The sequence below is a fragment of the Eretmochelys imbricata genome, chromosome 2 (genome assembly GCF_965152235.1).
Source record: "Eretmochelys imbricata isolate rEreImb1 chromosome 2, rEreImb1.hap1, whole genome shotgun sequence".
Taxonomy (NCBI): domain Eukaryota; kingdom Metazoa; phylum Chordata; order Testudines; family Cheloniidae; genus Eretmochelys; species Eretmochelys imbricata.
The window spans coordinates 153,245,382-153,267,515 of NC_135573.1; the positions used below are offsets into that span (position 1 = coordinate 153,245,382).

General features: G+C 41.3%; 1 protein-coding gene across 1 annotated transcript in view; it reads left to right on the plus strand.

Moving 5' to 3' along the window:
• Positions 1-22,134, plus strand: part of GABBR2 (gamma-aminobutyric acid type B receptor subunit 2) — an 840,990-nt gene that overhangs the window by 798,021 nt on the left and 20,835 nt on the right. Inside the window, exons 15-17 of the mRNA XM_077809185.1 lie at positions 2,217-2,441; positions 7,941-8,123; positions 14,201-14,330. Coding sequence (XP_077665311.1) covers positions 2,217-2,441; positions 7,941-8,123; positions 14,201-14,330 — 538 coding nt within the window. The remainder of the gene's footprint in view (positions 1-2,216; positions 2,442-7,940; positions 8,124-14,200; positions 14,331-22,134) is intronic.

A 22,134-nucleotide genomic window follows, 5' to 3' on the forward strand; every position in this document is an offset into this window, starting at 1 on the left:
AAGACATTCACTCTTGGCCTGGTGCTTGCAGCAGAATAGAACTGTACAGGTCTACCCCTTCCTGACTGCACCAAGTCCCAAAAGAGGAGGGGATATTACTCCCTTCCTGGTAGCCCTCTTGCTGCACTCAAAGGCCTGGGGAGAAAGGAGCATGAACCCCTCCCCCCCACCTCCTGCTGTGTTGAGTCCCAGAGTGAGTGGGGCTGTGTCCCCCCTCCCTGAACTCCCTATCTATCTACTGCCTGCAGTGGTCAGGGCCTGGGGGAGAATTGGGCATGACCCCCCTCTCCCTGACATACTGCCACCGCCCCCATACCCGACTCCACTTCACACTGTCAGGGCTCCACACCACCACTGCAGCCTGTTCTTCAAAGCTTCCACTCCACTGTGCCATTGGCCACCAGGCCCATCCAACTCTGCCCCTCCTGAACTCCCATTGGTTGAACCAAAAGGAGAGCAAATGTCAGCTACATTACCCAGCCTGCTGTGCATCTGCCATATGTCAGGGCCATCCCTAGCGGGGTGCAGAGCCTGGGGCAGAAGAGATGGATTCGTCTCTTCTGGGACTGACTGTGCTGAGCAATCACACCAGGCCGTGAGGACCCGCAAGTCATGGGGCCCAGAGTGGCAGGGCCTGGTACAGAAGTGACGAATTTGTCTTTTCTGGGACTGACTGCACCAGCTAATCGCACCAGCCTGCATGGCCCCCCAAAGCCTGGAGCAGTCACCCCGATTCGTACTACCCAAGGGACAGCTCTGGCCAGAGTTTCTCCAAACAACGGCTGATGTGCATGTGTGGCTGCCACGTATTCCAGGCAATGTTATTTTCATGCAGGCAATAACATTAAATTGGGAATGAGGAGGTTTTGGTTGCAAACAGGAGTCCCTGTGGTGTGTTGGGAGACTTGGTCTGTCCGGGGTGGGCTGGAACATGGGGGGCCATGTGCCATGGGGAGTCTGACCCAGTTTCCCCAGTCCCAGAAAGGCTGTCTGGTCCCCAGGGTTCCTCCTCCTCCTGCTGCTGCTGCGGCAATAATGTTCAGTTATTGTTCTGGCAGGTTGCCAAAATTTTCCTGAGGCCTGTAAATGAGAGGAGAGAAGTTTATATCTCAGCCAAACCTTAATGGAATTTCAAAGAAAAGGTACTTCTCTAACCAAGTGGTTCTCAACCAGAGGAACACATACCCCTGGTGGTATGGAGAGATCTTCCAGGGGGTACATCAGCTCATCTAGATATTTGCCTAGTTTTACAACAGGCTACATAAAACGCACTAGCGAAGTCAGTACAGACTAAAATGTCATACGGACAAAATGAGAAAAGTAAGCAATTTTTCAGTAATAGGTTGCTGTGACACTTTTGTATTTTTAAGTGAGGTGAAACTTGGGGTAGACAGGACAAATCAGACCCCTGAAAAGGGTCCAGTAGTCTGGAAAGGTTGAGAACCACTGCTGAAGTCTAAAGGCATGCCCTCTACTGAATTTCAAAGGCCTGTTGTAAACAATGGCGGTGTTAGAGCTTGTCAAAAAAGGTCACAAGAATCTTTTATACTAGGTGTTAGGCCACCTAAATATAATGGTCACAATCAACACCTCCTGCAATAAAATAAATCAGATTTGTTGTCCTAGCAGCTGGTGTGCTGCTTTTTTCTGTGGGTGTTTCTATCTGGACAGGTCTGAATGGTGTCACAGGATGTTTCTCAGCACCGCTGTTTACTAATGGAGGTGATAATCAGTGAATGATTGACTAGGACTCTCAGTCATTGCTGGAAAAAAGCCTAAATGAATTCTGCATCCTATATTTGGGTTTTAATGAAATCCTTGAATGAAAGCAGTAATGATACTTCTTTACTGATGGCTAAAGATGGGCCTAGATTCAAACTACCCTGAACTTTGGGGAAGTTCAGTCCCATCTCTTCTGATTGCTAATATAGTTTTCACATTTATCTCTTGAGAGTTGGATTAGCAGTATAAATCTAATTTTTGTAGTTACTGATAGAAGTTAGTGTATTTTGAATTAGATATCATGTGCTATGCACATTCGTATCTCTGGTTCCTAATGCTGTATTGATCTGTCAACAATCCATAAACTGCTCATAGAGAAATACCATACCCAAATATATAACAGTTTGTAATAAAAACTACTTTTTTGATTCATGTAAACTAGTGGTATTGTGTTATAACAGTGACCTTTTTTCCTTTTCTTTTTGCCATTTCAGTTATTTGGTTGTTTTTTAGCATGGGAGACTCGAAATGTCAGCATTCCTGCTTTGAATGACAGCAAATACATCGGGATGAGCGTATACAACGTGGGGATCATGTGTATTATTGGAGCTGCAGTTTCATTCCTCACTCGGGACCAGCCCAATGTTCAATTCTGCATTGTTGCTTTAGTCATTATATTCTGCAGTACCATTACACTCTGCCTTGTTTTTGTACCTAAGGTAAGTGAATTCATTTATGCTAGTACTTACATTATTACTTGATGTTTGTATGGTAATTCTATATTAATTTCATTTCTCCTACAAGCAAGAGGAATATGTGAGATTTCTAAATCAAGCCAATCTGTTATGCATTAAATTATCTCTGAGCCCTAGTGGGAGAGGGAGTGAACGTTCATGAGATTTTGGAGAGAGATGAATGCATAAAGCAAAATGTACAAGAACTTGAATACATACATTTCTAATGCATACACTTTCACTATCTCACTAAGTCGGTGGGAAATAATGATTTGCATCTGTAATTTGAATAGGTCTCTGGTTCCTTCTTTTAAGGAATGTAAGAGGGGAAGGGTGCTATTCAGAGGCTTAGGAGACCTGGGTTCAATTTTCTGCTGAGCCTCAGACATGCTATGTGACCTAAGGCAAGTTACTCGATCTCTGGATATGTCTACGCAGCCCACAGCAGCTTGGGTCAACAGACTCAGCCTCACGGAGTTTGTGCTGCCATTTTAAACAGATGTTTACACAGTGCTTTGAAGTTCCAGCTCAGGCTGCAGCTTGGGCTGTGGAGTCCACTGCTCTCCTTAGGCTCCCAGAGCCTGAGCCACAACACCTACACAGCTACTTTTAGTGCAATAGCATGAGCCCTTCAAGCCCAAATCTGTCGACCCAGCCTGGGAGGCTCACTGCCACGAGCTGTGTAGACATACCCTCTATGCCTCAGCTCCTTGTCGGTAAAACAGCCATAAGAGTGTTGGTCTACATCTCGGGGCACCGTGAGGATAAATATGTTAAGGACTGTGAGGCACTCAGACAGCAGGAATGGTTGCCACATAACAGGTTTCAGAGTAGCAGCCGTGTTAGTCTGTATCCACAAAAAGAACAAATGTATTAGAGCATAAGCTTTCGGGGGCTACAGCCCACTTCATCAGATGCATAGAGTGGAACATAGAGTAAGAAGATATGTATATACATACAGATAAGTTGGAAGTTGCCATACAAAGTGTGTATCTATCTATCTATATGTTCCATTCTATGCATCTGATGAAGTGGGCTGTAGTCCACAAAAGCTTATGCTCTAATACATTTGTTAGTCTTTAAGGTGCCACAAGTAATCCTGTTTTTTGCCACATAATAGACTCTCATAGGAACACAGGATTTGTAATATAAAAACAGACTATTGGTCCATCAAGTCTGGGATGCTGCCTACGTTAGTGGCCAATATCTGATGTGTCCAAGGGGGGCCCTCCCAAAAAAGCCTAACACATCTCACCAACTGTGCAGTTTGATGATGGAAGGAGAGAGGAATTCTTTCCTGACCCATGTAGATGTGCCCTGAAACACAAGATTTAAGTGCCTTTTATTATCTTTGAGATCTTCTGGTATATTTATTATGCACTGGTGGAATGAATCAGAATGTATTCACAAAGAGCCAGAGTCTTATGTCACTCCACAAATAGTCCCATTCACTTGTGGGGTACTTGTGAAGTGAGGTGCTAGTCAAGGTGAGTCCAACAGAATCTGAGTCAAAGGGAAATTGATTCCTATGGGAGTTTGACTTAGTAAAGACCTCAAGTTTTGGAAATCTACTTGATATTTTGAAGTAAAACAAACATAAATGAAATGTGTATCCTGGATGACTTTCATATAGTTAGTTGGAGGCTGGATGCCTCAGAAATTGGGAGCCTTTCTAGGGCACCAGGTCCAATCCAACTAAGGTTAATAACGACCAAATGTCAATGATTCTTTAGGGGCTTATGTAAAGTAAGTTTGTGGCATCTGTTCCTAGCCAGAAGAAAAAACAGTTCTTAGTGAACAGGTGTCCAAACCGCAAAACTGCCAACACATCTGGCAGTGATTGGCATTTTCAGCAGATAAACCAAGTACAAATGGGAGCAGGAACTGAACTACTAATTCTCCTCCAGAAGTGGTCCCTGTAGGTGAGGGTTGAGACACATGGGTGGAATGTCACATTAGCTTACCAGTAGTACTTTATGCGTTCTGCGGTTAGAGTAATTCAGTCTCTAAGACTGTATAATCTGACTTTTTTATACTGGATCCTACAGAAGACTTACTTACAACATAGCCATAAAATTAAGAGAGTCTATTCATAAACACAGCCATTAAGCAAGAGACTTAGGAGTGCTGGTGAATGACAAATTGAATATGAATGCATATCTCCCCATAGAATCTTCTTGATTTCTTCAAAGGAAAACAACTTGACAAAATCTGACAAAACCATCCCTATCACACCACTCCGTCACATGCTCCTCCCTCTCCCCTATCACAGAGGCTGAGACAGCTTCCCTGCTTTCTTCTAACCCCTTCACCTGCCCCTGCCCTCCCATCCCTTCCCATCTCTTAGGCTGACTCACCCCTTCTCTCCTCAGCTTCTCACTCTCCTCAGGTTCCTTCCACTCACAATGCAAACATGCACTGATGTCTCAGAGCATAAAAAAAATCTCAACCCCACCCCATCAATCTATTATCTTATTGCCAAGCTCCCAGGGAAAATCCATAAAGCCACCAAATTGTCCTTTTTCACATCCCTCCTCAGAACTCTCTGCCATAATATATACAGAATACTGAAGCCCAATCGTGGCTAGTCAGGGAGAGTGCTGTCATCACTGCTCCTGAAGGGCTAAAAACTGTGCATACCCTCTTAGGTTTGTTGTCCTGCTTCCCCTTCCCTCCATCCTGGCCCACTTGTTTGTCTCTGCCCCCTGTTATGTCTTGTCTTTTAGATGCTAAGCTCTTTGGGGGCAAGGACTATTGTTTACAGTGTTTGCACTGTGCCTAACAAAATGGGGCCCAACCTGGTAGTGGCCTTTTTGTGCTACCCTAAAATTAAATAAATAATAAATCAGTCAAATCAGTTCTAGAATATAATTACAGGCTAGTTAATTGTATGACTAGAGAGGCTGTATTGATACTGCATGCTGCATTGGCAAGTTGTGGCATCTGTAGATGGGGGTATCACAACCTTTCTTAACTGAGCATTAATTAAAGGGACATCGATCACGTGACTTTAACGACTTTTTAAAATTCCAGCTTTATGGCATACCAGGTAAAGATTGTCTCCCTGAAAGTGGCTTTTTAATGTATTTATTTTTGAAAAAATAATTCTTATTTTAAAAAGTCATTATGTTGATATCTGTAAGTGATTTCTGGAAGGGAGTAACTGACTGCCCAGGAGAAACAGTGACTACACAGATGATGGTCAAATACACAAAGTAAACAACTGAACAAAGAGAAAACCATTTTCTCTTTACTTTCTTTCAGTTCAACTATCTTAGCTCAGGATATAGGACATAGCAATTGCCATACTAGTCCAGCAGTCCATCTAGTCAAGTAACTTGTTGCCAGCACTAGATGCTTCAGAAGAAAGTGCAAGAAAGCTCATAATGGAATAACTAGATCAGAGGGAAGTTTAGTCCTAACTTTTCTTCACCTACAGGTTGCCTTATACCCCAAAGTACGCAGATTCATATCCAATATATTGTTGCCTACCTAACTTTGGAAGATCTTCTTATCCATATAAAAGTCCAATCATTCTTAATATTACATTGTTAGCCCCATTAATATCTCACGGAAATGAGCTTCATAGGTTAAATATAATTGGGTCAAAAATTGTTCCTATTACAAGTTTTAAATCTGCTGCCTTTAAAGTCCCTTTTTTCTTGCCATGTATACCTTTAACATGTCCCCACTTACTCATCTCCTTTCTAAAGTAAACAGTCCTAATAGTTTTAATCTCTTCATATAGAAATTTTCCCATGCCTGTTTATTTTTATCACCCATTTCTGAACCCCTCTTCTGCTATATCCTTTCTGAGATAGGGTGACCAGAAATGAGCATAGCATTCTGTATGACAGCATAGCATTGATTGATATAATGGTACTAAAACATTTTCTGTGGTATTTTTAATCCAATTTCTTATGCATCCTAATATTTTACACCAGTGCAAAGTGAGTACAAAGTTGATGTAAAACTATCTTTCTAAGTCAGTAGCATCTGACACCCACTTTGGATGGCTGAAAATGACTGTACAGAGCAACAGAGGATTGGTTAAATTTTATGGCTGGAAGGGACCATTGCGATACTTTAGTCTGGCATCTTGTATAACACTGGCCATAGATTTCACCTTCTGATTTTTGCATTTAATCTAACATATGGATGAAGTGGAACACATCATTGTAGCAAGACATCCAAATCTTGAATTAAAGACTCCCAAGTGATGCAGAATTCACCACATTCCTTGGTCAGCTCTTCTGATAATTACTCTCTGTATTATTTCCAATTTGAATTTAGTTCACTTCAAACTTTGTGATATTTTTTCTGCTTCATGAAAAAGTTACTCAGACTCTACTTTAACTCCATCTTAATGCAGTTTTTTTGTCTGGGAATATAACTATAAAAGCTGGATACAATAGTCATTAATAGCTTAACTTAATTACAACCTGCTGTCTTCAAATGTAGCCCATTACCATAGCCTGTCTACATCTCTTATTTATAACCCCATCTTCTGGAATGATCACTTCAGTGCCTAATCAGTCTCTTCCACCTGTATCGGAAGTGGAGGTCCCAAAGAGGGGCGTTTTTCCCTCCAGTCCTTTGGCTCATGAAACCGACTTCCCTAACTGCAGGATGAGGGGAGCCAGCTCTGAGGTGGGACAGCACTACCATGTCCTTATATGCTGTCTCTTCAACTAATTCGCTATCTGTGTAGGCCCCACCGGTTCATCAGCTTTGTCCTTAACAGGCTATACTGTGCTTGAGGGCCATGAGAGGCTTGAAGTGGGTTTATACATATGTCACTTGGTAAATAGTCATAGGTTTGCACTCTCTGAAGTAAACTGGGTAGCCCCCACCCTTGTTAAACTGCTGCTGACTTTCTACCTTTGTATTTAAAATGTGGGGTTCTCTGTCACTGGGTTTATCTTTAGGTTTGAGATTAACCTTTTATAAAAAATGTGGTGCATTTAATTTATTTGAATGGCTATTCATTTTTTTAGTCTACTAATGGCTAATTAAGGAGCCTAGTCCTCCTCCCCTGCTGCTGAACTCCCACCCCATCTAAATTCCTTGTGCTCACTTTGTCGGTACCTCTCTCTCTCATTCTGTCTGGGGCTTCTCTCTGCTCACCACATTCCTTGGAACTATAGGGTATAAGAAATTTTCAGACAGAAGTGTGATTTTTAAGTTGAATGTTTCCCTTTGAAGGATGAAAATATTAATGAAAGAACTAACAAGGGATGATGCAGTAAAGTTTAAAAATAATATATTTAACTGGAACTTAAACATTTCCCAATAATTGGAAAAAATAGAACAGTTTATTTGTCGAGCAATAATAACCTTGCAAGATGGTCTGCATGGTCAGAGACACTGTACTCCATGTGGAAAGTAAAGTGTACCTTCTATTATTTTTATTTGGGGGCCCAGAAGAAACTGATAAAAAATAAAATCCTCTGCAGAATTTCTCACAGCTTTTAAACCTTTCAGTTAATCACACTGAGGACAAATCCTGATGCGGCCACTCAGAACAGACGTTTCCAATTCACTCAAAATCAAAAGAAAGAAGACTCAAAAACATCAACATCAGTCACCAGTGTCAATCAAGCCAGTACATCTCGGCTAGAAGGACTGCAGTCAGAAAACCACCGCTTGAGAATGAAAATCACAGAGGTATCACTTATTATATACACTAAACCAGATAAATCTGTCCTGTGGATGAAATACTTTATTTGCATAGCCGTAAAGCCATACAAAGCTTAACCTTACTCATTTTTTTCAACTAAAACCTCAATTTTATCCTGTGTTTCTAAAGAAAGATGGTTAACAAGTGGGGAAAAAATTAAAATCATAAGTATTGTCATACTTATAAACTAATATAGATGAGACACTTCATATCACAGATGACACCTGTATCAGCTTTACGTGCAAACTTCCCTCATTTCTGAGAATTCACAACAGGTACATTAACTCCTATGCTACCTGTAGACAGACTGAACACCTCTAGTCGTGCAGATGTAGTTGTAAGAGAGCAAACCTTATATCATGACCACCATGGGACTCAAAGAGTAGGTATGGTATATTGACATTTTTTATTGTCCCTTGCAGCATACCAGTAATAGTTCCACTTTTACTGAGTTGGTCCAATACCCCAATTTTGAGGTAGCAGAGGTAGGGTGGTCTAGTGGATACTATGCTGTGGATCAGGACATCTGGATTCTGTTCCCATTTCTGCTGCTTAAATGTTGTATGACCTTGGGCATGTCACTTTACCTCTCTGTGCCTCTGTGTCTGTACAGTGCCTAGCAAAATGTGACTGATCCTGGTTGCCACTTCCATACTGTAAAATTCCTATTAGCATAGCCTAATACTTGTGTGGTGTTCTAGTCTCTGAATGCAAATATCAAAATTCAACAAGTGTGGGTCTCCCTTCTGACTTGGAAACATGTTAAGGGAAACAGCAGCTTTGTCTTCAGAGAGCTGGCAAGGGGACCTGCTGCCACCTAAGGTCCTTGGTAAGGTTTTTAGGGCAGTGGGTATCCTGCCCTACCGCCCCATTCAGCAAGAGGGTATTGAAGTGAGCTGTAGCTCACGAAAGCTTATGCTCAAATAAATTGGTTAGTCTCTAAGGTGCCACAAGTCCTCCTTTTCTTCTTGCTCCCATTGTCACCCTTCTGCAGCTGATCCTGGAGCCTGATTCAACCCAGATGGCACAGTGTGCACTCACTAGGGAAAGCCAAGGTTCTCCTCTATCTGGTTGCCTTAGCAAATCCACATTGTGGGAATTAACCACTGAGCCTCCTGAGTCCCTGACCCACTTTAAAGCAATTAGTCAGTGGTGATAGTTCCAGGCATTCTGCTCCCTGTTATAAAAGGCATACAGCGCCAGCTGCCCTCACATCTTCTCTTCCCACCTTCCTACAGAACCATTTTCACCACCATCTTTCAACGCTGTGTCAATGTTTATTTAGAAGAATAAACGGCTTTTACATTTGTTAGTTAAGCTAATTCCACAGCTAGTACTACAAATTATTCACAGAAGTTTAAGGCCAGGAGCAGGGTCAGATTAAAGAATTTTGGGACTGTGCACTATGGTAATTGGAGGGCCCCTCCTTCCTAAAGTGTCCCACCCCACACACACACCAGAATTCTCCTTCCACCCCACGTATGCCCCAACAATCCTCCACCAGTCCTTGCTTGTTGTGACAGGCCTTACGCACATCCCAGCAGTCCTGATATATACCCCACTCACCACAACTCCAACCCCTCAGCCCCACTGACCACACTTCCCAACATCCCCCATTCCCCCACAGCCCCCACAACTCACCCCAATATCTCACCTTGAACCCCTCCCCAACACCTCCCACTCATCTAATAGCCCACAACTCTCCCTGAGCCCCTCACCCCCAGGACCATCCTGGTCACTCACTGACACCTCCCCAGCTCAGTGCTCCACTCCCTGCCCAGCCTAGGGCAGTTCCTCCTTATCCTGGCCACCCAACTCTGCTTTCTCCCATCACTCACCTGCTCCATCCCTTTCATCTTAGAATTCTTGCCATTTTTAATGAAGACTGGCTTGTCTACTGCATGATTAAATTACACCTGGTGGTAGTTTCTGCTTACCACGCTTATGTGACATTGAGATCTGTTTTACTCACCCTCGTGTGAAACATTTTCTTAAAAGGGTTATTGCATTTGTACCTACCAATTCATAACCCTCCTAATGCAGTTAGGTCAATGAGAGAGGGAAAGAAATTCTCCTGTTACATTTTTTCCACAAAGAAATCTTCATCCCAAAATTGTTGCCCAAGATGGTGTCAGAATTCCATCTGAATTATACCATCAAGCTCCGAGTCTGCCAATCAGAGCCTTTGAGTATATCTAGAGAGGCCAGACTATGTAAATTGGATGTAAAAAGAACTTAGCTATTACCAGAATAGGAACAAATCATGTTGGAAATCATACTGGTTCTTCATAGCATTTGCAGAGGGGTCTAAGAGTAGAAGTTTTCTGTTCAGACTTTGTCTATGTGGATTAAACTAGATACCAAAACCTGCTAAGAACAATCAAGAGTTCCAGTGTCAGAAGAACTGAGGGCTCATTCTATTAAAGCCTGTGACTACCTCTACGTCTTACCTTCATCATGTTCCGGATCTGAGATTTATAAAGAAGCAATGTAAAGTTAAATGCACACCTTAATTCATTATTACAGTCTCAGTTCTAGAACCAGATCAAATTCTGGGGACAGATTGTCCCTAAAATTGTATAAAGAGAGTGGTACAAGGAGTCCTTGTAAGTATCCACAATCCAGACCCTCCTCTACTCCCTACTCAGGGCTGTACCTACTAGCACAGCCTAGCCCTCGGGGAGGTCGTTCTTTGTTTCTATACATTCCTGTATGGTGCAAGTGCAGCAGGCCAGTGTTCTCTCTTGATCTTCCAGGCATGTTGCTGGGGAGAGGTCTTTGCTTCTCTCTTCCTACAGTCTGAAGGATGCTTTCAAAGAGTTCAGGATGTTTTCCCCCTTGCCTGGAGGCTGGTACCAAGGGCAATGCCAACCAAAAACAGCCACTGAATGGCCACCTGCTGACTGGCAGGTTGGTCAGTTTGAGTTATGAAGGATCTAAAAAGTTAGAAAATAATTTTCAAATCACAGAAAGCATGGAACTTTCTCAACTCTCATTCCGAAATGATGAGCTTGATTTTCTTCAAACCTTCCAAAAATGCCACCTCTGAGCTGAATTACAGAAAAACATCCTCATAAAAGGAGTTTCTCTGATAAGGTTAAAAGGGAGTGAAGATAGCATTTAAAAAAATGTAGTTTGTCCCAGGATATTAGAGAAGCAAGGTGGGTGAGGTAATATCTTTTATTGAACCAACTTCTCTTTGTTAAAGAGACAAGCATTTGAGCATACACAGATCTCTTCTTCAGATCCTGCGTAAGCTCAAAAGCTTGTCTTTCACCAACAGAAGTTGGTCCAATAAGATTCTCACCCATCGTCTCATTTAAAAGAATGAAATGCTTCCTGTAGTCTTGACTTTATAGTCACATCCGTGATGCAACAGTTTGGATAAGTTCTTTTTAATTGCCAAAACTAAACAAATGAGTTAATTATGTCCGTGCTACTATGTTATTATAAGAAAATGTTTTCATAGGGTGAGTGTGTGAGACATGACTCCAGGAGGCGCAGGACACAAGCAGCTCAGGGAGAAAAGGGTCACATTTGCACTCTCAGGATTCTGGCTGGTTATGGGCAAGTGTTGCTTCCAGCACAACTTAAAATAGGCCAGGGCTGACCTAAGCTCTGGCATTTCCTGCCTGGGCTGTGCACCCCGCAGTGTCCATAACTGGTATAGCAATGTACACTATGGAGATCACTCAGCTTCTTCTAACATGCCTCATTCCACCCCAACACACATCTTGTGCATAGACCCTACACTGGGGAATTCTCTCCGAGCTCCTTGTGGTGCCATTAGGGTCTCATACGCTGGCTCAGTGGCATACAGGGTCAGGAGCAGCACAGAGAATCCCTCCCATAAATATGAAAGCCAGACGCAGCATTATGATCTCCTAGTCTTAACTCCTGTACAACATGATTATATCATTCTCTTGTTTAAATACTTTCTCTTTACATATTTTGACATTTCATATATTATTTGATTATTGAATCTGCTAAATGACTGGATATTTGTGCATTACTGCTGCACTGACTCAGACAAGGTCAAATGTAAAAATAACTGAGAATTCCTACAAAGGGCTGCGTTCAGCTTGCTGTAGAAATCAATGTAGTAGCCACCTATAGTACATCTGTAATGCACGTGCAGTGAATGAAATTAAGAGGTTTCCATACAAGGCATGCCAGTGTCAAGGGACACTCTTATTGAGCAAGACGACAATGTCATGTGAAGTAAAATTTGCTTAACTAAAATGAAAAGTACTAAATGACACAGCAGCTTGTTCTTTTCATGTGTATGTTATCTCTAGCAAATGACCATAATTATTGGCTATTTAGAGTCCTATCTGAACAGCTTTCCACTTTAACTCATTTTGGTACCTTTAGCATGACTTTTGGAGGTACTATAGGCGTTCTATTAAAACTCACTATTTGACACACTGCAGTAATTGCAATGCCAAGCTGTCTGCTATTCTAATTATGAAAGCTATGCATTTACTGCAGATACTGGAAGCAGTGACTTGAGTTTTTAATGGCTCCCACTAGGGCTGTTGATTAGCAGTTAACTCATGTGATGAACTCAAAAAAATTAATCACTATTAAAAAACTTAATTGCAATTAATTGCCATTTTAATCGCACTGTTAAACAATAGAATACCAATTGAAATTTATTAAATATTTTTGCATGTTTTTTCTACATTTTCAAATATATTGATTTCAATTGCAACACAGAATACAAAGTATACACTGCTAACTTTACATTATTTTTTATTACAAATATTTGTATTGTAAAACTGAACAAAACAGACAGTATTTTGTAATTCACCTCATACAAGTACTATAATGCAACCTCTTTATCATGAAAGTGTAAGTTACAAATGTAGATTTTTTTGTTACATAATTGCACTTAAAAACAAAACAATGCAAAACTTTAGAGCCTACAAGTCCTACTTCTCATTCAGCTAATTGCTAAGACAAACAAGTTTGTTTACATTTACAGGGAGATAATGGTGCCCTCTTCTTATTTACAATGTCATCAGAAAGTGAGACCAGGCGTTCACATAATATATTTCATGTTATAATAATCTCAGATGACTCAGCACACGTTCATTAAGAACACTTTCACTGCAGATTTGACAAAACGCAAAGAAGGTACCATGTGAGATTTCTAAAGATAGCTACAGCAGTCGGCCCAAGATTTAAGAATCTAAAGTGCCTTCTAAAATCTGAGAGGGATGAGGTGTTGAGCATGCTTTCAAAAGTCTTCAAAGAGCAACGCTCCGATGTGAAAACTACAGAACCCAAATCACCAAAAAAGAAAATCAACCTTCTGCTTGTGAAATCTGACTCAGATGATGAAAATGAACATGCGTCAGTCCACACTGCTTTGGATTGTTATCGAGCAGAACCAGTCATCAGCCTGGACTACCTTTGGAATGGTGGTTGAAGCATGAAGGGACATATGAATCTTTAGCACATCTGGCATGTAAATATCTTGCAAAACCAGCTACAATGGTGCTATGCAAACACCTGTTATCACTTTCAGGTGACATTGCGAACAAGAAGTGGACAGCATTATCTCCAGCAAATGTAGACAAGCTTGTTTATCTGAGCGATTGGCTGAACAAGAAATAGGACTGAGTAGACTTGCAGGCTCTAAAGTTTTACATTGTTTTATTTTTGAATGCAGTTTTTTTTTTACATAATTCTACATTTGTAAGTTCAACTTTCATGATAAAGAGATTGCACTACAGTACTTGTATTAGGTGAAATGAAAATGCTATCTTTTTTGGTTTTTACAGTGCAAATATTGGTAATCAAAAATATATATATAAAGTGAGCAATGTACACTTTTTATTGTGTGTTGTAATTGAAATCAATATATTTGAAAATGTAGAAAACATCAAAAAAATTAAATAAATGGTATTCTATTATTGTTTAACTCTGCGATTAATCGCACAATCATGATTAATTTTTTTAATTGTGCGATTAATCGTGATTATTTTATTTTTTTTAATCACTTGACAGCCCTAGTTCCCACTCATTAGATTTCTTGTACTGTGTTTTTGTTTTACAGCTGGACAAAGATTTAGAAGAGGTTACTATGCAGCTCCAGGACACACCTGAGAAGACAACATACATTAAGCAGAACCACTATCAGGATCTTAATGACATCCTCAGTATACGGAACTTTACAGACAGCAAAGGTAAGAATCAGTGATGCCTGCTAAGGGCTTGGTCCTGCAAGGTGTTAAGTAGTCTGGCCCAGTGGACTGGCTCCAGAGGGCTCAGCATTTTACAGGATTGAGTGTTAAATTATAAGGTTTCATTTTGCAAATATGCAGAATCAAATACTAAGCTACACTGTGTTCACTGCTTAGTTACCTCTCTGTATAAAATGGCCTTCTCCTATTGTGCCCTCTAAGAGCATATCATATACAGAAAAATATCAGAGAAAGACATTTTAAAAGATGTTCAGAATCAAGGATTTTCTATGTTGCAAGCAGGATTAGAGCGTCATAGAGGGATGATTAAAAAGACTTGTTTTATTTTGGATGTTGTGACAAACTGTCAGTATTAAACATGACCTGACCTGAAGAAGAGTTCTATGTAAGCTCAAAAGCTTGTCTCTCTCACCAACAGAAGCTGGTCCAATAGAAGACATTACTCATCCATGTTGTCAGTATTAAATGCGGGAAACACAGTTTTCAAACATGATGGTCTTATTAGGGTGTCCAAATTTTGCTTTTGGCCAAAAGCCAAAAAAAAAAAAAATGTATTTACTTATATACTAAGTGCTGATTTGAGCTTCCAAATGTCAGATTGGAGACATTTGTGTTTGAAACCTTTTACCTAGAAATAGGCTGTGCTAAAAAGGAATTTTCATTACTACTATAGCTACCCCGCAGCTGCTTTCACCATGTGTTTTGCATCACTCCCCAAAGAAATACAGGCAAAACAATTACTGCCATTAAAGATGTTCCACTATTGAGAAGGAGCATGATCCACTTGGGTCATAGTCAGGACACCTGAGTTCTATTTCTGACTCAGACATTGATCTGCTTTGTGACTAAAATGGGGATAATGATGTGACAAATCAGGAAAATGGCTTATTATTCTTATTAATCTTATGTGTGACCCTGTTTCCTGGTTCGGTTTCGTATTGTTACCTGCCTGAATGCATAATAAAAATCAAAGGGAGCTGTAAAAGTAAAATCAAGGAAGTGATATTCTCTTCCCAAGGCAAGGACTGAGATCAAAATATCCTGAGGAGTTAAAAAGATGCCCCTGGCAGAAAATGGGGTATGAGTGGGAGTGGTCTGCTCAGCTGGAAGCTGACAGTAACAGAGTCAGCCTGTAGGAAGGCGGACACACACTGTGACTGGGGAGTTACAGTCTGCAGCAAGTGAACTGTAACTTGGTGCCCAGAGAGCACAGGGACACCAAGTCAAGTCCACAAAGGGGATAGGAGAATGCCAGGCATAAGTAAAATAATATAGGTCTCTTCATACTCTTATGTACCAATTGGACAAAATAAATCATACTTTCTTTTGGAGAATCTGCTTCTGTGTTATTGCATGTTATTACTGATCACAGGAGGAGGGCCCCAAGCTCTGTTGGGCTGGTAGGCAACACAGCTGGCACCCATGGAGGTGTGTGGTTGGGTTACAGGGTCCCGTCCCAACGAGAAATAGAGGCACAGTCCTCCGACTCAAGAGGGGTGCACTCAGGAGTCTGTAAAAGGGTCTCAAAAGGGGCAGCCTGACTAGGGAGTATGACAATAATGATACATATTATTCACTGTAAATCTACAAATGAAAATCTCTATGTAAGAGTTAAGTGTTATATATGTCAAGCTGTCCTCCAGTGGCTCAAAAGCATGAGTACCAATTTCAGGGCAGGCTGTCAGGAAACAACATAAAGCCCAAACTGGCTGAGAGTTCTATACGTACATTTCACTAACCAAATATAAACTCCTCAGGCACTAAAACAGGAGTCAGACGTTGCCTGGGGGTATTCCAATCTATTCTGCCACCTAAGCAAGCTTACCTTTGTGATAGATGATCCCGGACACCAAAAATCACAGTGATATTCAGGTTACTCCCAATCCCAAAGGGCAGATCACTTACCCCAGGTCAATTGCATTCTAGTTCTTATACCAAAGACAATGCTTGTAGCCAATCCTATAATAAACAAACAATCTAAAGATTTAACTGAGAAAAAAAGAGTTATTTACAAGGTTAAAGCAGATAAATATACACTGTGACAAAATGGCCAATGTTAGTACGGTGGGTCCTGTACTTCTCTTGGCCAGTGGCCTGGGAAGGTGGTAAAGGAGGGAAGCAGGAGAGTGGTCTGGGTTTGCTCCTCACTCTGAGCCCCCAGCCCCTCTCAACTCCTGCAGGTTCTTACCCTCTTCCCCCTTGGGTGGGGTACCTTCAGTCCTTAGACACTGGGGTAGAGTCTCCCTTACTGCAGTTCTCTGATCTTTCAAGTCTCACAGCATGCCTCCAAGCTCTAGTCCTCTCTCCTTCCTCCTTTTTTCTGTCTGCCTGAAGCAGGGGCTTTTATTAGGTTCCTGACAGGGCCTTAATTGACTGCAGGTGCTCCAATTAACCTGTAGCAACCCTCCCTAGTCTACAGGGAACCACACCTTAATTAGCCTAGGGTTTATATATTTCTCCTCTACCACTGCTCCCTGGCCCTCCTGTATCACAGCACTCATGAATGAGTTAGTTTTAGGTTCCAAAGGTGATAGAAGCTGCTGTAATATTCAGGTTCTATATCTCCTTTAGGGCTAACCTAGGCTAGGCAGCTGGGGATCCCTTGCTTATGCTTAGAAATCTTTCTGTCCCAAAATCCAAGCAGCAAAGAGATACAGTTTCTTCTTGTGAGGGATTTTTCAGAGTTCAGGGTGATGGGATGAGTTCATGCAATGTCTCCTCTTCCTGAGGGTAAGAAGGGGAGGAATGCAATTTACTAAGTCTTTGTTCTTTGATGTTTCACAATGGCTCATTTGGTTTCAATGGACCGTCTTGATGGACAGGAACTAACACCTTCTGTAGGAAACCAGCATTTTACATTAATTAATGCTTCTTTCCTGTTTGGTGACTTCCACAAATGCAGAGGATTACAACGCAAACATTTAATACCACTTTATATCATGGAGTACAGATGTTGTAAGCGAGATTAATACATGCAGTATCCTACAAGCATTTCATAAAGTCTAAAAACTAAACACATTCTTATAACTCTAATATCTATTTTAACAATATTTACACACAGGTGAGCCCGACTGGTTTCAGCTATTTATTTGCTAGTGTTCAGTTGAGGCCTACATGCCTTGGCATGAGCTGGCACCTGGTCTGCCAGAGTCACAATATATATTATTATTGGAAAAACTACTTGCTGTTGATTGGGATGTCACAGTGAGACATCACAGAATTGCTTAATAGATTCCCAGGTCAAAAGGGACTATGATGATCATCTGGTCTGATCTCCTATATAACACATACTGTAGAACTTCCCCAAAATAATTCTAAGAGCGTATCTTCCAAAAAACATCCATTCTTGATATATAAATTGTCAATGATGGAGAATCCACCACAGTTTAAGTTGTTCCAGTGGTTAATTGCTCTCACCTATGGCTGTCTATTAATCGGATTTAACTCAGTGATTAACTCAAAACAAATTAATTGTGATTTAAAAAAAGTAATTGTGGTTAATGGCAGTTTTGATTGCACTGTTAGTACTAATTATTGTTACCTTTTCTTGAATATTCCATTCTTTCGCAACATCTAAGAAATGCTCTACACATTTTTCAGCATAATATCTCTCTTCAGTAGGCATTACTGCTAAAGCAAATGACTGCAGTGTCCATGCAGCATCAATCAGATGTGCTGTGACTCCAAGATAGTTGTGATTGCTCAAAGATGTCCAAGGATCACCAGTCAAAGCAAGCAGTGCATTTTTCAGGAGCTCTGACTTTGTAGTCTTCTCATTGTGATATAGGTCATGTATTCATGATGCAATGGTTCCTCGGGTGGTGTGACTGATTGGAAAATGCAATTTGAATAACCTCTCTTGGTTCTCTGTCATTTACAATGTTGAGTGGTCTGCAGTCCATAGCTATTCACTTTGCAATAACATTAGTTAAGCTGATGCACTTCCTTTGATCCATCAGCTTGTAGTGATCCTGAAACTCTGTAAGGTTACTCTGTCACGGCTCGCGGGATTCATTTGCTGTCGGTGGATTATCTGTAGCACAAGAACTGGAGGCAAAAGCATGTTTAGCGTGTAGGTGGTACTGCAGACTTGAAGTACTTCGATGGTATTGGAACTTAGCCTTGCAAAAGCTACAGGTAACTGTCTTTTTATGCAGTGCGATCAAAACTATGATTAATCGCGACTAATTTTTTTAATCTCTTGATAGTCCTACTTATCAAGCTCAGTCTTGAAACAAGTTAGTTTACTTTCCCACACTGCTCCCCTTGGAAGGCTGCACCAGAACTTAAACTTTCATCTAACTTCAAGCCTAAATTTGTTGATGGTCAGCTTATATCCATTTATTCTTGTACTACCCCTGGCCCTTAACTTAAATAGCACCTCTCTCTCCCTGATGCTTATCCCTCTGATGTATTTATTGAAAGCGATCATACCTCCCCTCACCCTTTGTTTTGTTAGGCTAAAACAAGCCAAGATCCTTAAGTCTCCTCTTGTAAGGTAGTTTCTCCATTCCTCCGATCCTCTTAGCAGCCCTTCTCTGAACCTGTTGCAGTTTGAAGTCACCTTTGTTAAACACAGGAGATCAGAATTGCATCCAATATTCCAGATGAGGTCTCACCAGTACTTTATAATAGTACAAGTGGTAATAACGCTTCCCTATCTCTGCAGAAAATACCTTGCCTGATGCATCCTAGGATTGAATTAAACTTTTTCACTGCTGCATCACGTTGGCAGCTCATAGTCATCAATCAATATACCCAGGTCTTATTCCTTCTCTGTCACTTCCAACTGATAAGTCCCCATGGCCTTTCGCTTTGCACTAGGGCTGTCAATTAAGGATTAATTCACAGCACAAGTAATGTGTTAATTCGCGGGGGCTGAAGGCCAGAACCCCACACCCCAAGGGGGGCTAAAGTAGGGGTTCATAATTTTTTCTAGTGGGGGGTCACAATTTTTTTTAAGTCTAAATGGGGTCGCCAGCACAAAAAGTTTGAGATACACCACTCTAAAGTTTTACATTGTTTTATTTTTGAGTGCAGTTATGTAAAAAAAAATCTACATTTGTAAATTGCACTTTCACGATAAAGAGACTATACCATGGTACTTGCAAAAAGAAAAGGAGGACTTGTGGCACCTTAGAGACTAACAAATTTATTTGAGCATAAGCTTTCATGAGCGACAGCTCACTTCATCGGATGCATGGTATTTGTATGAGGTGAATTTCTTTTTTTTTTAAATCTTTTTTCCATTGCAAATATTTGTAATAAAAAATAATATAAAGTGAGCACTGTATATAAATAATATAAAGTGAGTATTCTGTGTTGTAATTGTAATCAATATATTTAAAATCTAGAAAACATCCAAAAATTTAAATAAATGGTATTCTATTATTAACAGCGTGATTAAAACTGCGATTAATCATGATTATTTTTTTTAATCTCGCGATTAATGGCAAATTTTTTAAATTGCTTGACAACCCTACTCTCACCATTGAAAATGTATGCCTTATTTCCGGTATGAATTTGTCTAGCTTCAATTTCCAGCCATTGGATCATGTTATAGCTTTCTCTGCTAGATTGAAGAGACCATTATTAAATATTTCATAGAATCATAGAATCATAGAATATCAGGGTTGGAAGGGACCTCAGGAGGTCATCTAGTACAACCCCCTGCTCAAAGCAGGACCAATCCCCAATTAAATCATCCCAGCCAGGGTTTTGTCAAGCCTGACCTTAAAAACTTCTAAGGAAGGAGATTCTACCACCTCCCTAGGTAACGCATTCCAGTGTTTCACCACCCTCCTAGTGAAAAAGTTTTTCCTAATATCCAACCTAAACCTCCCCCACTACAACTTGAGACCATTACTCCTTGTCCTGTCCTCTTCTACCACTGAGAATAGTCTAGAACCATCCTCTTTGGAACCACCTCTCAGGTAGTTGAAAGCAGCTGTCAAATTCCCCCTCATTCTTCTCTTCTGCAGACTAAACAATCCCAGTTCCCTCAGCCTCTCCTCATAAGTCATGTGTTCCAGACCCCTAATCATTTTTGTTGCCCTTCGCTGGACTCTCTCCAATTTATCCACATCCTTCTTGTAGTGTGGGGCCCAAAACTGGACACAGTACTCCAGATGAGGCCTCACCAATGTCGAAGAGAGGGGAACGATCACGTCCCTTGATCTGCTGGCTATGCCCCTACTTATACATCCCAAAATGCCATTGGCCTTCTTGGCAACAAGGGCACACTGTTGACTCATATCCAGCTTCTCATCCACTGTCACCCCTAGGTCCTTGTCCGCAGAACTGCTGCCTAGCCATTCGGTCCCTAGTCTGTAGCGGTGCGTTGGATTCTTCCGTCCTAAGTGCAGGACCCTGCACTTATCCTTGTTGAACCTCATCAGATTTCTTTTGGCCCAATCCTCCAATTTGTCTAGGTCCCTCTGTATCCTATCCCTGCCCTCCAGCGTATCTACCACTCCTCCTAGTTTAGTATCATCCGCAAATTTGCTGAGAGTGCAATCCACACCATCCTCCAGATCATTTATGAAGATATTGAACAAAACCGGCCCCAGGACCGACCCTTGGGGCACTCCACTTAATACCGGCTGCCAACTAGACATGGAGCCATTGATCACTACCCGTTGAGCCCGACAATCTAGCCAACTTTCTACCCACCTTATAGTGCATTCATCTAGCCCACACTTCTTTAACTTGCTTGCAAGAATACTGTGGGAGACCGTGTCAAAAGCTTTGCTAAAGTCAAGAAACAATACATCCACTGCTTTCCCTTCATCCACAGAACCAGTAATCTCATCATAGAAGGTAATTAGATTAGTCAGGCATGACCTTCCCTTGGTGAATCCATGCTGACTGTTCCTGATCACTTTCCTCTCGTGTAAGTGCTTCAGGATTGATTCCTTGAGGACCTGCTCCATGATTTTTCCGGGGACTGAGGTGAGGCTCACTGGCCTGTAGTTCCCAGGATCCTCCTTCTTCCCTTTTTTGTTATTTGTTCTTCTTTGAGTAGTGTCCCTCTGGGTGCTCCACTCTAGGTGCTCTGGCACCCCCTGCGCCTTTGATCAGAGATTTTTCATAGCAATGTCCATTTGGCCCATGCACATGTGTTATTCCACCTCATACTCCATGCCGTTGCTGTATAGCACTACTCGAGCTAACCTTCCTCAGTTCCTTCTCAACTGCCCAAGCTTGAGACGGAGCCTCAGCTAGTTGTCCAAGTTGATTTTTTTGCCTCAACTGTGTTCTTTTAGCTTTTGTACTTAGTGTATTACAGTAGTTAGTACTTAGTAATAGTTTAGTTATAGTCAGATTTTTTTATAAAAATATATCTAAAAAATATATATAGCTTTTAGATAGTTCCCCCATTCCACCCCCGGGGAGTTTTTCACCCTTTCCAAGGCATGTTCTCCTGGCTTCAAGTGTTGCTTGTTATGTCAAGAGGGAATTCTGGGGAGCGACGGACACTCCTGCTGCATTCATTGCTTTGGGGAATCTCTCATATTTCCCAAAATTGAAACTTCTGTCTGGTGTTAAAATCAAGAGCCAGAACAACCTGGAGATAAAACTTCAACTCCTTATAATGGAGATCTTGCTGCATCCAGCCTCTGACCCAGGTCAGGAGCCCCCTCATATGATGGTTTCTGAGTAAGTCAGTTGCCTCTTCTATCTCAGCAATGCACTCCTCAAGGACATGTGAGAGGAAGACCCTAGATTCCTCTCGTAAATATTCCAAAGACCATGCCCCAAGTTCTCTAGATAGAGAATCTACCTC